Genomic DNA, 14013 nt, shown 5'->3' on the forward strand with positions numbered 1-14013 from the left:
TTTTCTGGTCAGTTCTTCTGGTTTAAACCCTGTTTGTGACTTGGGGACTACAAAACAAATGAGTATTTAGTGAAGGGAAGTGCATCTAAAATTTATTCATAGCATCGATAGATATATATGTGAGGAGGATACATTCTAGAAGCAAGAACAAGCATGGTCGCGCCGCGGGTAACTCGGACCCTTCGGGCCGGTGACAGATAAAATAGGGGCTTGGCAGATAAGATGCACTTTTTCGAGTATTGTACTACATAGCAACTTTGGTCCCTCAGAACTTTAACGTGTCATTAATAATTGCATATTTCATCTAATGTCAAATTTTATAGCCCCAAAGTAGACAAATAGCGCCAAGGAAAATCAACGAAAGCGTGGAATACTATTACCCCATAGTGAAATAGGAAGGTGACCTAATTAGTACAGTCTGTCTAATGTGTGCTCATACTAGGCACTACCATGAATGTAGTTTTTATTGAGATAGAATCCTATGCAACTTGGAGTAAAAGTAGCACAGCAATAGTATTCTGACTAATAATACATGCTCGGAAATATGTACAAGAGATAATACCATACATATGCAGTTAGTATGCTACCTGACTCGTTAAGCCTTCGGTCTCACGTTCCCAACACCTATGCTTGCTGATCTCCAATGCAAAGGCAGAAGCGAACGACTTGCTTTCTTTCTTCCCTTTGGCGAAATCACTTGTTGAGTACAAGTCGGGTTTGCCGTTCCCGACAGTTACAACCCCGTACGATACCACCACATCCTCTTTGCTCACAGAATTCGAAAACTTCAACCCCGGTACATCAAGTGCGCCTTGGAGGAAATCAGCGCCTGTAATGGGTCTTCAGAATCCTTTACAAGAAATAAGAGGCGTAGCAACATACCATCCCCGATAGCACCAATCGCCTTGCAATGGCCAAAGCTTTCCCTAATCCAATGTACAGTCCTCCCGATGTCTGATAGGACCTTTGCATGCTCGATACCAGAGGGAATGAATACAGCGTCAAACAGCGTCGACCTCTGTCCTTCGAAGTGATGGTCCACCATCACACCCGATTTCCCACCCTTGGGGAATATGCGACCCCGCCTAGGCCCAATAAGGAAAGGCAAAGCACCGAGCTCGCGGAATGCCTCCTGTATACCTTCTACGTTCGCCTGGTCAAACCCATCCGCGACCAAGATCGCAACACGGCGCGAAGCAATTGTGGGTGTCTTGGGAACATAGTACTTCTGCGAGAGGGCTGGAGAGGTCTCCCCGGGGTTGTCGCGTGCGGGGGAACGTGGGGTGATACCGCCGACGTTGTGCGCAACAATTTTGGCTAGGTCGAAATCGATGTTGTTGAGGATGTTTGTGTAAGTTTCATATACGACAGGGTCGTCGCAGTGGCTGAGCTCGAAAGAGAAGGCAGATATAAGGTGGGACCGTTCGTATGGAGTGAGGCTGTTGTAGAAGAGTTGGGCTTGGTTGAAGTGCTCCTGGAACTTCGGGCCCCGGACGCGCTGCTTGATGCCGGAGACTTTTTGGGGGTATCTGCGACAATTAAATTTATAATGACGCCAAAGAATATTCACTGAAAGACCCACTCCGCATACCCTCCTTCAGAAGGTGGAACTGGTTGACCGGTGGCGTTGCGGTTTGGCCAGTAGTTAACATTACTCTTGACAATACAACTTTGATGCTGGCCACCGCGATGATGGTTCATAACTGGGCATACCGGTTTATTGATCGGGAGCTGAGAAAGCCATGAGTCCCGACGAAGGCAATAACCAAAGACGACAGTACCTGTTCCCAATTCAAGCCCAGCCTAGAGATTTGAGTGTCGAAGTAGGAAAAATTTCTGCCTTGCAACAATGGATCATCGCTGAAACCGATACCGGGAACGACATGAGAGGTGCAGAAAGCGACCTGCTCCGTCTCGGGGAAAAATTCGTTCACAGTACGGTCAAGGACTAGCTCGCCTATGGGCTGCAATGGTACGAGTTCCTCCGGCCACACCTTGGTCGCATCGAGAATGTCAAACTCGAAGTTATGCTCGTCACTCTCGGCAATGGTCTGGATGGCAAATGTCCATTTGGCGGGACAGCCACTTTCAATGGCCTCGTTCAAGTCTTTACGATGGAAGTCTAGAATAAGGTAAACGAAATGTTAGTAGAAGCATGTTTAGAAGACGCCTACCGGGATCTTGTCCAGAAATCTTAAGCGCCTCGTCCCACACCAGACTGTGCACACCGAGTTCGGGGATGAGATGAAATTTGACGAAGTGTTGTTCACCCTTCGCATTGAGCAGCGTGTATGCGTTGACACCGAAGCCTTGCATCATGCGGAACGAACGAGGAATCCCTCGGTCGGACATGACCCACATAACCATATGAGCAGCTGAAGACATCGGTGAATTTACGAGTACGGTCACGAATCGGAGAACTCACATTCAGGCTGCAAGCCAACGAAATCCCAAAAGTTGTTGTGAGCCGACTGCCCTTGAGGAACTTCATTATGAGGTTCAGGCTTCACCGCATGCACGAAGTCGGGGAATTTGACAGCGTCTTGAATGAAAAAGACCGGGATGTCATTTCCTACAAGATCCCAGTTTCCTTCGTCTGTGTACATCTTGATGGCGAAACCGCGTACATCTCGAACGGTATCCTACGGACAAATTTGAATGCGCTGTAAGAAGTAAACAAGTGATGACTCACCGCGCTTCCCCGGGCTCCTTGCACAGTACTGAACCGTACAAAAACAGAGGTCTTCCGAGAGGCATCCGTCAATACGGGTGCGAAAGTATACTTTGCTGCGCGGTCATCGAAGACCCGGAAATACCCATGGGCGCCTGCTCCGCGCGCATGCACTACGCGTTCAGGAATCCGCTCATGGTCAAAATGGTGGATCTTCTCCCGTGATATTTGGTCTTCCAATAACGATGGACCTCCGGTGATCTTGTCGGAAACTTTCAACCTTGGAATTTACACATGAGAGATTTCAGAGAAGTTGGAGTATTGCAGCACGTACCAATTATCTGTATCAGAAATTTTCACTCCATGATCCGTAGTCAAACCGCCGCCCACAGAGGGCGTGATAGTATCAGATTCCAGACATTTAGTCTTGTCGGTCGATGTATTTCCTTCGACGAGAGTTTTTGCTGCTGATGTGATAGAAGTCATCACGGAAGAGTGCTGTGCGATGTAAGCCTCACCAGGATTTATATGTCTCTTGTATGTTCACGTCATTTTCCGAAACACAGTTATCGAAAAGTGACGATAGTAGTGAGACTCTACTACGAATGCATTATCCGGTGACCCGACATGTTGGAAAGTTCTGGATCAAATATATGCCGGATAGGAGGTAATTTCAGATCACATGACCCCGTCGCCGGCTGTCGGGACGACTCAAGTGTGAAGCTCAACCACCACGTCCATTCCAGACGAGTTGACGGTGTCCACGACAGTAGCCAACCCCGGACTTAATCCAACATCTCTTGCTATGTAGTCAAATGTGTGTCGCGTCATCCCATTACACTGCCAATGATGCTGCTGGACTGGGACGCGTCGAGCCCATCAAGAATCTCGAAGAAGCCAAGTAGATGGAGGCACGGCTATCAAGGAACGTCCCTCGTTGTCACTGTCTCTTCTCGACGCGTCTTTTTGCCGCAGTCGTCGGTCTCTTCAGTCAGTAGTGTATTTTCTGTTTCTTCTGCTCTACAGTCAACCACATTTCAAATGGGGACACTATGGTTGTGTGTATTTATCCTTGTACGTTGTCCTTAGTATTTCTGAAGCCTGATATACTGATGTATATTGTTGAAGACTACCGGTGACGCCGTCAGGCTCAGGCTGAAGCCATACATATAGCTGGATGACGTGTTGTGACATGCCGCTCCTAAGAGGTCACATTCACAGGTCATCTAATGGCAGGATGGACAAAAGTGAGATCTATGACCCACCTGACACGACTTGGCCTGCGGTCGTTTGCGATTCAATTCCTGGTCCTCCTTTGTGAGTCGTCTAATATGCTATTGAAGAACTATCGTATGTCAATGTCTCTTCAAGACACTATTGAGGCCATCCTACTCAAGCTGGGTATTGGTAAGTGTTTATTAGATATGCAGGAACTATCTGTCTGATTAATTTTAACAGGAAGTACTCCAGCTTTCTGAATCAACCAAGACAATTATTCGTGTGTCGCTAGCCATACTAGTATTATCACGAATCGATGCTTTTATCTTCATTATTGACGGCATTCGCTTTGTCCGTAAGCTTTGCTCAGCTTGTGCTATTGGAAATTCAATCGAAGGCTCACCATATTTTCTCCTGTCGGTGCACTATCAGGTGTGCGAACTGGAATAAATGCAAACAAATTAACACCATTCACGCAATGGCTCCCTGAAGATATCGACCTGTACGCACTTTCATTCCTCTGCGTATTGGTCCTATCCTGTCTGAGGGAAGGTTACTCTCGTTATCGACAATGTGTAAAAGCCGCAGCAGCTATCGTTATGCGGAACATTGAAGCTCAGCAATGGCACGAACTTCGCGTGGATATTTTAGGTGTTTTCCTAAGAAAGTGTTTCTAGCTTATCGCTTTCACGCATTACCGAGGGCAACATGGAGATGTTGACCGACAATCTATTTTTTCCCCAGATTTCGTCGGTGTCCTCAATGAAGTCCAAGGACTTTAGATCTACAGCCGGCATAGTCATAAGATCCAACGGATGGAGAGGGAAGCCATCTAGAAATCCAGCCCACCCATTCTGCGAACTCGTGCACTACACATATTGTAAGACTATCACGCCACATCGTATCAAGCGCCAGAGCGATAGCCCTCCGTGATAACGCCATCGTCGATATTCAAGTACCAGAAGGAAACGACAGAGTGCAACGCACCGCATTCCGTTCTGCAACCTATTTCTATACCAACCCACCTTCCGTGCGTTTCCATTTCAAGCGAGTTTCTCTATCTAAGTGAAGTAGATGTCGAGCTGGATGTATATCCCAACATCTGTCCCCGAATTTGTTCCCAATGTGGACGAATCGGGTCTAGCCAATGTCCTTGTCCCGGCTCCGGTAAGCACCCCTTTACTTGGCTATCATGCCTATCTCCTGAACGCGTTCAAACCAGCCAAGCGCAGGCGTAAACCTCATGGCGAATTTTGTTCCTGCCGACATCGAGGAATGCGCCTCAACATTTCGCAAAGCCTCTGAAGTCAATGACTTCGTGTTAGGACTAAATACCCCGTTATCAGTAAGTGATGTCTGGTATCTTCATACGTCGTTGTGCCGATTTTGCCCCTGAAAAATACCAACAGTCATACCAGGAAATTAACCCCATACACGCCATATCAACCAAATTCAATGCAGATTTCAAGCACGACGGAATTCCCCCAGACACTCAGCTCGTCTGCTCGGATCTGGTCTTATTTCACGCCCATCGTCACATGCTCGTCGATGCATCTACCAATGGATTCAACAACCTCTTAGGCAGCTTCGGGACCTTCATTACTGTCCCAGAGACATCTGATTTTCTCAACATTATCCTACATGCTATCTACGGACATCCATGCTCTCAATTCCAGCACAGTATCGACACGCTGATGACTGCAGTTTGCCTCCTCCCAAAATACGGCTTACAGCCCAAGAAGTTCATCCAACCATCATCGCCACTATTCAACGATATTCGTTACCAAATGCCGCTCTCGCCACTTATGACATACGTCGTATCCTCGGTTTACGAACTTGAAGAACTTGCCGTCATTACATCGGCTCATCTCCTTGCGTTGGATATATCCGCCATGGGTGACGAGATGGTAGAATTCATCAATCCAGTATATCTTAAGCGCCTCTTCGACCTGCAGCAGAGGCGCATCGATAAGCTCAAGGATCTTTTTTCCGTTCCCCCATACCTGCACCCCGCGAGGCCTCACTGCGACTTTATAGCTCAAAAGGCTTTGAGTAGAGCGTGGGCTTTGTATACTGCTCATCTGCTGTGGGGTGCTCGAGCGGGTGAGATACATGCTTTTCATCCCTGATTGGATCTGAATGCATGGTAGATACGACGGTTGTCATGATTGAAAGTATGTTCCGGATGCTCGACGACCACCTAACATGCTTTGACTGCAAGCGATCTCTTAGAGAGCGTGTCAAAGATATTGTCATTGAATGGTCAGAGCAAAAAGTACGTCGCCACCTTTACTCCAGTGTCTTTAGTCACATAACCCTCTCCCCCGTTACAGCGAACGATTTAGCTGATCGCAGCTCTGTACGATAGCCGGAAAGAATCGTCCGTCAACGTTGTCGAGCAGCCGCCTCGATTTCCTCATTCACATAAGTAATGCTGCTTTGACAAGGTTTTCGTCATCTGGGTTTATTATTCCTACCACAAGGCCCTTTTACGTACCTAAATAGCAGTTACTGATTTATATGCAAACAAGAATACGGACCTTGTTGGATGTAATAAGATGCGTCGTAGTCCCGGTGTTCGTAATCTCGCGGCCTTAGCATTCCGTCGTCAAGGAAACTAGCTAGGACCAAGCCAGGAGCCTCCAAGTGGGACGGAGCAATGTGAGCCGAAGCCAAGAGTAATACTTAAAGTGAAGGGGTCGTCGCAGAAAGCCGAAAAGCCGTCAATCAATGCCAACCTCGACTCTGGATAAGGTCATCACCTGCAGCATTGATCCAGAGAACTCCCTCTGTGGATTCTAACTAGTACCCGAAGGTACTTCAGCTCTGCGATGCGGGAAACTCGTCAGAGGAAGGATGGGCGTATACATTCAGAAGAGGACGGCAAATACTTCCGGAGTCGGTGGGGACCAGCGAACTGTAAGAGCGGTGGACGAAGAGTGATGGTGAAAGGATAAAACGAAGCGGGTCCCCTATCATCGACAGCGTTTTGTTGACAACATGGACCTGCAAAATATCGTCGTTGTCGGTCCCTGTCGGTGACAATTGGCTGTCATACGAAGCTTCGACAGCGACAAGGGTGTACGACAACGGCAATATCTTTGACGGCGGCACGTAGCCTGTTGGTTGGTCACAGTCGATGAAGGAGCGAAGACGCCAGTGAGTCGCTAGACATTTCTGACGTGAAACTCGACGAGACTGCTATATTCAGGTCCCAGGATGGTTCACTTCCAACGTAGAAGATGGGCTTGCTCGTCGAGATGAAAAAAGACCTTGACAGCAACTGCAGAGCGAAATCCGCCAACTTGAACATCGTTCGACATGCCTCTTCCACTTTGTTACATTCGCTTTCGCACCCTCTCACTCGTCCAGCAGACACGACGAGCTCGTTACTATTCTGCACGCGAGGCGACCGACCTATACATGTCCTTCCTCGGACCTCCGGCCAGTCACTCTAGGTCTTCAGGCGCCAGAGTACTCCCACGATGCTGAGAGAGATTATTCTCCAGAGTGCAGCAGAAGGATTCAGTGCAGTGTTTTCAGTTTGCACGTTCGGCCATAAATACTTGGGCTCAGCGGCAGCACTTGCATCTGGGCCGGTGTAGCCAACTCCATGCTCCTAAAGCCCTATCCATTCTCTTTCTCATTTCCTGGTCGTCCATGATACCTCTTCTCGAGTTCATCTCACCACCAGCACGTCGTGGCGCCGGCGTACCACGCCGCCTTCTAAATATGAAGATGAATTTTCATTCGCAGTTCAATGGGCAATCTCATACCTATCGTCACCCTTATCGCTCCGAATCAGAGGGAAAGGTATACCCCGGGAATAATGCTTATGCGCATATATGCATGATTTTCTGCGACCAGGGTGTAGAAAGTCGAGGCGGTGCCTTCGTGCGACCTCAGGCTACTGGATTACGCGAATTTTGACTGTTTCACCGGGTGAGGTCCCGATGTCGCTGGCTGCTGCATGCATAGACGGGTCGCTCCAGATCTTCATTATGAAGGTGCAGACAAGCAATAGGTACACGCCAGAATGATCCGAAAAACCATCAGGAGAGCATCCTTAATATGTCGGGATGGCATGAGTGCGTCTTCGTGATACATCGTGTATCAAGAAAATTCATCGCAAGGCATTAGGAAGTGCCTTATCCTATACTGAAAGATTTAAAACTGTGAGCCTCTCGCACTAGAATGGGCTGACCTTATCTGACCGACGCCCCAGCAAGAACGGTGACCATGACCATGTCGTACGCTGCTTAGACCGAATGCCATTTCTTTCAGATATCGAGCCCAATCTCAGATGTTTGGGTTTCACGAGTGCCGTGTACCTCACCACGCACGTCCGATGTATGTATGAAAATGAATTTCTGCTCGTTGAACATCCGAATCGAGACCAGCGTCCGGATAGGGGCCGTACAGTCTGTTGAGAAGGCCGTCTTCAGCGTCAAGGATTTCTTGCAAACCTCATAAATTCCTTTGAACATCACAGGCGACAAAAGATAAGACACAAGGAGGCGGAAGGGGGCGGCAGGAGGAGAGCCGATGTTTCTTGTGTGACGACAGTCACACACCGGCCATTGACGACAAGGCTCTGACGCCATTGACAACACCGACATCATCCAGAGTCCAGCGTGGAGTACCAAACCGTCAGTTTTCTTTCTGTCGCGTCGACGTGGCAGAGAGGCAGGGATGAAGCACTGTGCGGAGCTACAATTTCGTGGCTAATATGCGGAAGCATTCTTAAGCAGAGGTGGCCGGAGTTGAATATCAAGGCGTAATACCTACGTACGATGGGCTGCCAATGTTCGGAATGAGTGAAGTTTTGGGGCAACATTTTTCTATGGTACCCTCTAGTTTTGTCACAATTCACATCGGTAAGTGTCAAAACGTACCCGTTCTCTTTTAGTGCTTCTCCAGGCCACGCTAATGATCTCTGCTTCCTCAAGGACAGATATGCCCTGATTTCCCGTAGCCTTGCTGCCCCAGTTCATAGTCTGCTGTCTTCAGCCCCTCTGGATTGAAGTTTATCCCCGTGTATGGGAGTCCTGAGTAGTTTGGTTGGGTGCAGGATGAAGGGAGCATTAAGCAGGTCAAAACGGCGTATGTCAATGGTCATTGTCCATATCCTTGTCTTGTATTCATCCCACCTTCTGCCAGCTACGGGGCTGGAATCAACACACTTGACACCGCCAATTTAGAGTTTTTCACTTACTTTTATTCACCGACTCATATCGCCTAGGTTTACTCCAACGGGCAATCAGATTAATGACAAGTAGTCTTATTAGCGGGAGAATATCGTCATAATGACAAAGGGAGCTAACGGGCGAGATCTATCCAGGTATTTCATCCGGTAATGCGTGACATGCATGAATATATTCTCATCTGATAGACTAAATTTTTGATAGATGCAAGATCTTCGTGATGCAGTAAAAGTTGGTGCGTTCGATTTATTATCAAGCTGCTACGCCTGGTAATGTAAGATTTTCACTTCAATCCCGACTCCTCAAGCACTCGTCCTTAATCTCATGTTGTCGTACACACAGTTCATGCTGTGCAAACTCAGCACCCCTTACGGAGGTTTACGCTGACGCTCTTTGTCCGGAGTTTATGACCCGCCGCTTAACGCCTTTCATATCGATGGAGAATCAATAAAGTATTCTTTATCGCCAGAATGAAAACGAGCTTTTCTCTACACTGAAGGTCTGTGCGTCCCATGGCTGATACGAGAACAACATCATATTAACTCTCCGTTTCAGCATTTGAAGTTGGCTGAATTCCTTGGTTAAAGTGGGGTTATGATGATACCTATTCACCGGTGACCGACAGCTCGTCCTGTCTGAGAATAAACAGCGTGTCTCCTTCTGTCTGCCTTCTTCTGCGCACCCAATAATCTGAATAGACCGATCAGATTTAGAGTCTGATGTCTATCGCCGCAGCCTTAGGGCTTCCAAGCGTTTTGGATTGACTCGAAGATGCTAGGGCTCGTTGGAGCAACTACATACAATGGCAGTATTGCTCGACTATAGGGAGGCATATGCCCATATAAACGCCGACTAACTAGATTGTCGACGAAATATCCAGACCCGCCATCTCGTATGGAAATGAGGCTGTACGTCTGTAAAAGCCGAGATACTCTTTTGGCGTAGATTTAACCGGAAGTCCCACAACTATGAGCTCCTCGGAAAGTCAAATACTAATTTCTTGGCCAAGGAAGCAGATTGGAGAACGTATCGTACCGCCCATCGAGAGCCATCCTTTCCATGGGGTATAGAAAGAGATCGAGGATCATGCCCAAGCAACACACACATATCCAGGTCACCACACGGTGCCCGATAAACGTGAACGTCTCAGTTAATCCTAGACGTACACACGTTCTCGAATGTACGTCAATCATAGTTCTAGTTCCGTGTGTTCGAATATTTAAAAATATTCATATGGTTCCCACAGTCCTGCGTCTTAATACTGAAACTTGTCGGTTATCACAGAAGGAATCGCATCTACCTCCCGAAAACTCACAATTCACAGCCCCGGAAGATACACCAAGTCACACATGTATTCATGGTGAGTGACGGTAAGATCAGTGACTATCAAAAAGCGAAAATCGCGGCACCCAACTCAGATGGGAAGTCACTTGTAAGACTTTGTATTCATCTAACGTATTAGAGAACTATATGCAGAAGCATACAAGATGACGGATGTTTTTCAGGCATCCGATCATGTTAGGAATAGAGCGACGACTTCATTCCTCGTTCCAGTGCGTCGGAGATAGCACAGCCCGTACACCCCATTTTTTTCAAGCTTCAGCCAGTCAGGGATCTGATTTTTATAAGCAATACGGAACCATTCTTGACCATTCACAGAACCGCCGTCGGAAACCTCTTTCGGACTCGGACTGTCGACATTCTCGTGAAGTGCCAGTACCGATCTTCCTCCCCCCCTCCAATCTGCTCCGTTTCTACCAGAATAATGGACCTGAGGAACGCTGGACCGAAGCCAATGTTTGGAAGTCCTTCGTAGGATCCGTCGCAAGCTATGCAGAGGATGAACACTACGATAGCTGTTGTTTCTCCCTGATAGTCGTGGAAGAGAGAACATCAACTTAGACGGAGACGACGAGTCAGAGAAGCACCCCAAAACGCCGGGGTGACAGGAAGGCGACTGAGAGGCGCGGAGGTGCAAGTCTGGAGAAATCATCAAGGGACATGATGTAAGGTCCCCGCTTCTTGGGTCCGACCGAAATTTTAGCTGCTCAACTTGGATACTTGGATGAGTTTTTCATGCTGAGATGAGAATAAGAGAAGTTAAGGAAACTTACCAAAAACCCGAACTCGAAAAGCGGCGGGTGCAGACGGCGTATGCCGAATCGGCATGGCTTGCACATCCAAATAGACCAGGCCATGTCCACTGACTTTGACAAAATACAGCTTAGATTTTGAAGAGTAATAAGGGCGTAGAGTTAGGAAAGAAGACGTGACATTGTTGGTGAGTCAATTCCCACTTGTTTGAATCTTGCGCGCGCAATGCCGGAGGCCGGCCATCACAGATTTCAAGAAGCGCGCTCAGTAACTGCATCTTTTATCGAATAATCATCTTCATACGAACCATAGAGTTGGTTCTATGAGGATACAACCAGCAGTATTTTTCTACCTCTCTCCTTCTCAAATTGCGAGAATGTCTTTTCATTATAAGCACACTCACGTTCACAGGCTACTACGCATTATTGTCTCTAGACCTTAGTTCTCCTGTGAGTCACTGACGACAGCGCGACGACAGAAACATCTCTCATTTCGTGAATACTAGATGCGATCACGATTGACTGAAGCGATGCCTCCCGATGTGTCCTCAAGAGTGTCAACTGTTCCGACATGAGGTTCATACAGTTGCCGCTTACTGAGTACTGTTTGATCGTGAGTTTTCAGCTCCATAATTAACCCACTCAGAGATAAGCATCATTGTTACCAAACCTGAACGCATTCAAGGTTAAGTTAGTACATTCCCATCGATACTTAAAAGGCGAGTAGCGACGAACTCTGAACAGTTGTCAGCACTGTAAACTTAATGATCGCCCTAACCAAGATCTACCACACTCTTATCTTACTATCTTCGGAACCGTCATGATGGTCGGAAAGGCGAGCGGAATGCTACTAGATTGTCATTCATTTCTTACCGCTGAAGCTTGATGGCAGGCCCGCCAATAGAAATCTGAATAATCCCGAGTCATTCACGCGTGCTGTAACTTTGTTTCTGCAGGACTGTGTCCGATTTTTTGGCGCTGCCAGAAATAGTGTGCATCTAGGACAGATGAATCGTCTACGGTGTTGTCCTTGGGATATTTCCATACTTTGTATTTCTAATCCAAGGTTTCAGGTGCCAATCATCACCAAAGGTAATGCATAGCGGCATCCTTTTGACCCTTCCAGCTTCTTCTATGCTTCGTCTTCAGATCAAGTTCATGCTGTCAACGTATTTATGACTCTCGTGCCTGCCTCGATCTCGTCGTACCTGCACATTCTATACCTTACCATCGGACCGCACCATAGTCCACGGGTCCGATGTACTAACTACGTGCCTATCCTGCCATCATGGAATAACGTAGCTAATAAGGGACATAAAGTCGATCTAGTGCGTTGGCACGGCAAGCATACGATGGCCTTCTCCCACTCGTTCCATAACAATGCCTATGGAAGTCACCAAAGTATGCCTTTCGACAATTCCGTGCGGTCTGAACCGTCATGGAAACTTGAAACCTATCCTGTTGAACTGGCAGCTCATGATCCCGAGGTATGTAGTGTGTGTAAATTTCAATATAATGTCAGATAATAACTATTCTATAGCTTTTCGAACTGTCGTTGAGCCCGCGCCAGGATAGCCTACGGCAATCCGACTTCATCCAAAGCCTGGCCTCAACCCTGGTAAGAATACTGTCCGGTGCTGTGATGACAGCTTATATACTTTCAAGGTGAAACCAAGGGCTACGGACGAATCTAGACCCCAGCGTATATCTACAGCGTTCCCTCAGCAGGAGGACACGGACGTTGTATTGCTTTCCTTCGACTCTGTTGCTTTCCACGTTCATTCTCAGACCGTTCTCGGCGCATCAGACAACGCCTTTGGGTTCCGATTGCTTCAACCCGGTAGGCAGGAAGATGATAATGACGTTATTCAAATTGATGAGCATTCCGAGGTTTTAAACATCCTCCTGCATATTATCTACTCCATCTCGTGCATATCCTATCAGCCATCATTTGAAGTCCTCCAAACAGCGGCCGAGAGGATGAGACACTATGGCATGGTTGTGAATACCTATGTCCAGCCGTCCACGCCAATGTTCGATGTCCTTTCTTCTCATGCACCCGGTCGTGCGCTGCACCTCTATGCGCTAGCTGCGCACTTTGACCTATATGATCTCGCTGTCGTCGCGTCGGAGCATCTCCTCTCTTTCAGACTCTCCAGCTTGACAGAAGACATGGTCAAGCGGATTGGTGCGCCCTACCTGAGATGCTTATTCGCATTACACCTTGGTCGTAAAGAAGCGTTGAAGCGAGTGCTTATCACACCTCCGAGAGGGCACCCCACGACCTTGATGTGCACCGCTCGCTCGCAGGAACAATTTGCGCTAGACTGGGTTCTTATTGCTGCACAGATTGTTTCGGACGCAAGTCCTGGTACGTCTTCGAAGTCTAAAATAGACTGGTCTATCTGAACCGAGTAATCCAGACATATCCTCGCATTATATGGTTGCTCTGTTAAGACCATTGAAGGACCAAACTTCGTGCGAGACCTGCAAGGCCAATCTCTACAAAAGGCTTGAACAGCTAACTGAACAATGGGGCTTAGTCAAGGTGGGTTCACTTTCACTTTTTCGATTTTGATCTTTGACTTGTTTGACTTCTCCAGCGCACAATTTGAACTTTCGCCCGAGTTTGTATGCAGCTGGTTCTGTACCGTTGAACCTGAGATTGCAAGTTAAGAATTTTCGTAGTAGACGCTTGGTTCGCTATGAAAACTCACGTTTGATTTATTTATGATACATTTTTCTATGCAGTTCTTTACTTCAGTTTTTTTTTCTATTTGATTAGCTTGTCTCGACGTTATCCCACAATTTTGTCGCCATGGATGGG

The 14013-nt window shown here is 47.5% G+C and overlaps 4 protein-coding genes across 4 annotated transcripts; 2 read left to right on the plus strand and 2 right to left on the minus strand.

Annotated features, from left to right (window-relative positions):
* Positions 1–503: 503 nt before the first annotated feature.
* BT62DRAFT_1043195 (catalase-domain-containing protein) lies at positions 504–3157 on the minus strand (the record flags this gene model as incomplete). Its single annotated transcript, XM_043178454.1, has 8 exons — positions 504–829; positions 883–1529; positions 1583–1731; positions 1782–2122; positions 2175–2375; positions 2426–2642; positions 2693–2951; positions 3006–3157. 8 exons carry the CDS (start codon positions 3155–3157, stop codon positions 576–578), a joined length of 2220 nt encoding a protein of 739 aa, XP_043034930.1. The 3' UTR covers positions 504–575.
* Positions 3158–4743: 1586 nt separating this feature from the next.
* On the plus strand, positions 4744–6364 carry BT62DRAFT_488225 (uncharacterized protein). The gene is made up of 4 exons (XM_043181141.1): positions 4744–4919; positions 4964–5056; positions 5112–5234; positions 5299–6364. The coding sequence occupies exons 2-4, from the start codon at positions 4964–4966 to the stop codon at positions 6016–6018; spliced, it is 936 nt and encodes a 311-aa protein (XP_043034931.1). The 5' UTR covers positions 4744–4919; the 3' UTR covers positions 6019–6364.
* Positions 6365–10572: 4208 nt separating this feature from the next.
* Positions 10573–11270, minus strand: BT62DRAFT_1080162 (uncharacterized protein). The gene is made up of 2 exons (XM_043179557.1): positions 11208–11270; positions 10573–11145 (listed from the first exon to the last, which is right to left on the minus strand). Exons 1-2 carry the CDS (start codon positions 11260–11262, stop codon positions 10607–10609), a joined length of 594 nt encoding a protein of 197 aa, XP_043034932.1. The 5' UTR covers positions 11263–11270; the 3' UTR covers positions 10573–10606.
* A 1268-nt stretch (positions 11271–12538) lies between these two features.
* Positions 12539–13801, plus strand: BT62DRAFT_923381 (uncharacterized protein; the record flags this gene model as incomplete). Its single annotated transcript, XM_043184501.1, has 5 exons — positions 12539–12673; positions 12727–12804; positions 12852–13557; positions 13610–13734; positions 13790–13801. The coding sequence occupies 5 exons, from the start codon at positions 12539–12541 to the stop codon at positions 13799–13801; spliced, it is 1056 nt and encodes a 351-aa protein (XP_043034933.1).
* Positions 13802–14013: the final 212 nt, after the last annotated feature.

The sequence above is a fragment of the Guyanagaster necrorhizus genome (genome assembly GCF_019112545.1).
Source record: "Guyanagaster necrorhizus MCA 3950 unplaced genomic scaffold BT62scaffold_38, whole genome shotgun sequence".
NCBI classification, from domain to species: domain Eukaryota; kingdom Fungi; phylum Basidiomycota; class Agaricomycetes; order Agaricales; family Physalacriaceae; genus Guyanagaster; species Guyanagaster necrorhizus.

Excerpts from the sequence above, each read along its gene's own strand:
- BT62DRAFT_488225 (XM_043181141.1), top strand. The coding sequence starts at position 4,964 with ATGTCGAGCTGGATGTATATCCCAACATCTGTCCCCGAATTTGTTCCC. Across the intron at positions 5,057-5,111 it reads ATGTCCTTGTCCCGGCTCCG|CCAAGCGCAGGCGTAAACCT; the intron begins GTAAGCACCCCT and ends CGTTCAAACCAG. Across the intron at positions 5,235-5,298 it reads GACTAAATACCCCGTTATCA|TCATACCAGGAAATTAACCC; the intron begins GTAAGTGATGTC and ends AAATACCAACAG.
- BT62DRAFT_1080162 (XM_043179557.1), bottom strand. The coding sequence starts at position 11,262 with ATGCCGATTCGGCATACGCCGTCTGCACCCGCCGCTTTTCGAGTTCGG. Across the intron at positions 11,146-11,207 it reads TTTTCGAGTTCGGGTTTTTG|TTGAGCAGCTAAAATTTCGG; the intron begins GTAAGTTTCCTT and ends CAAGTATCCAAG.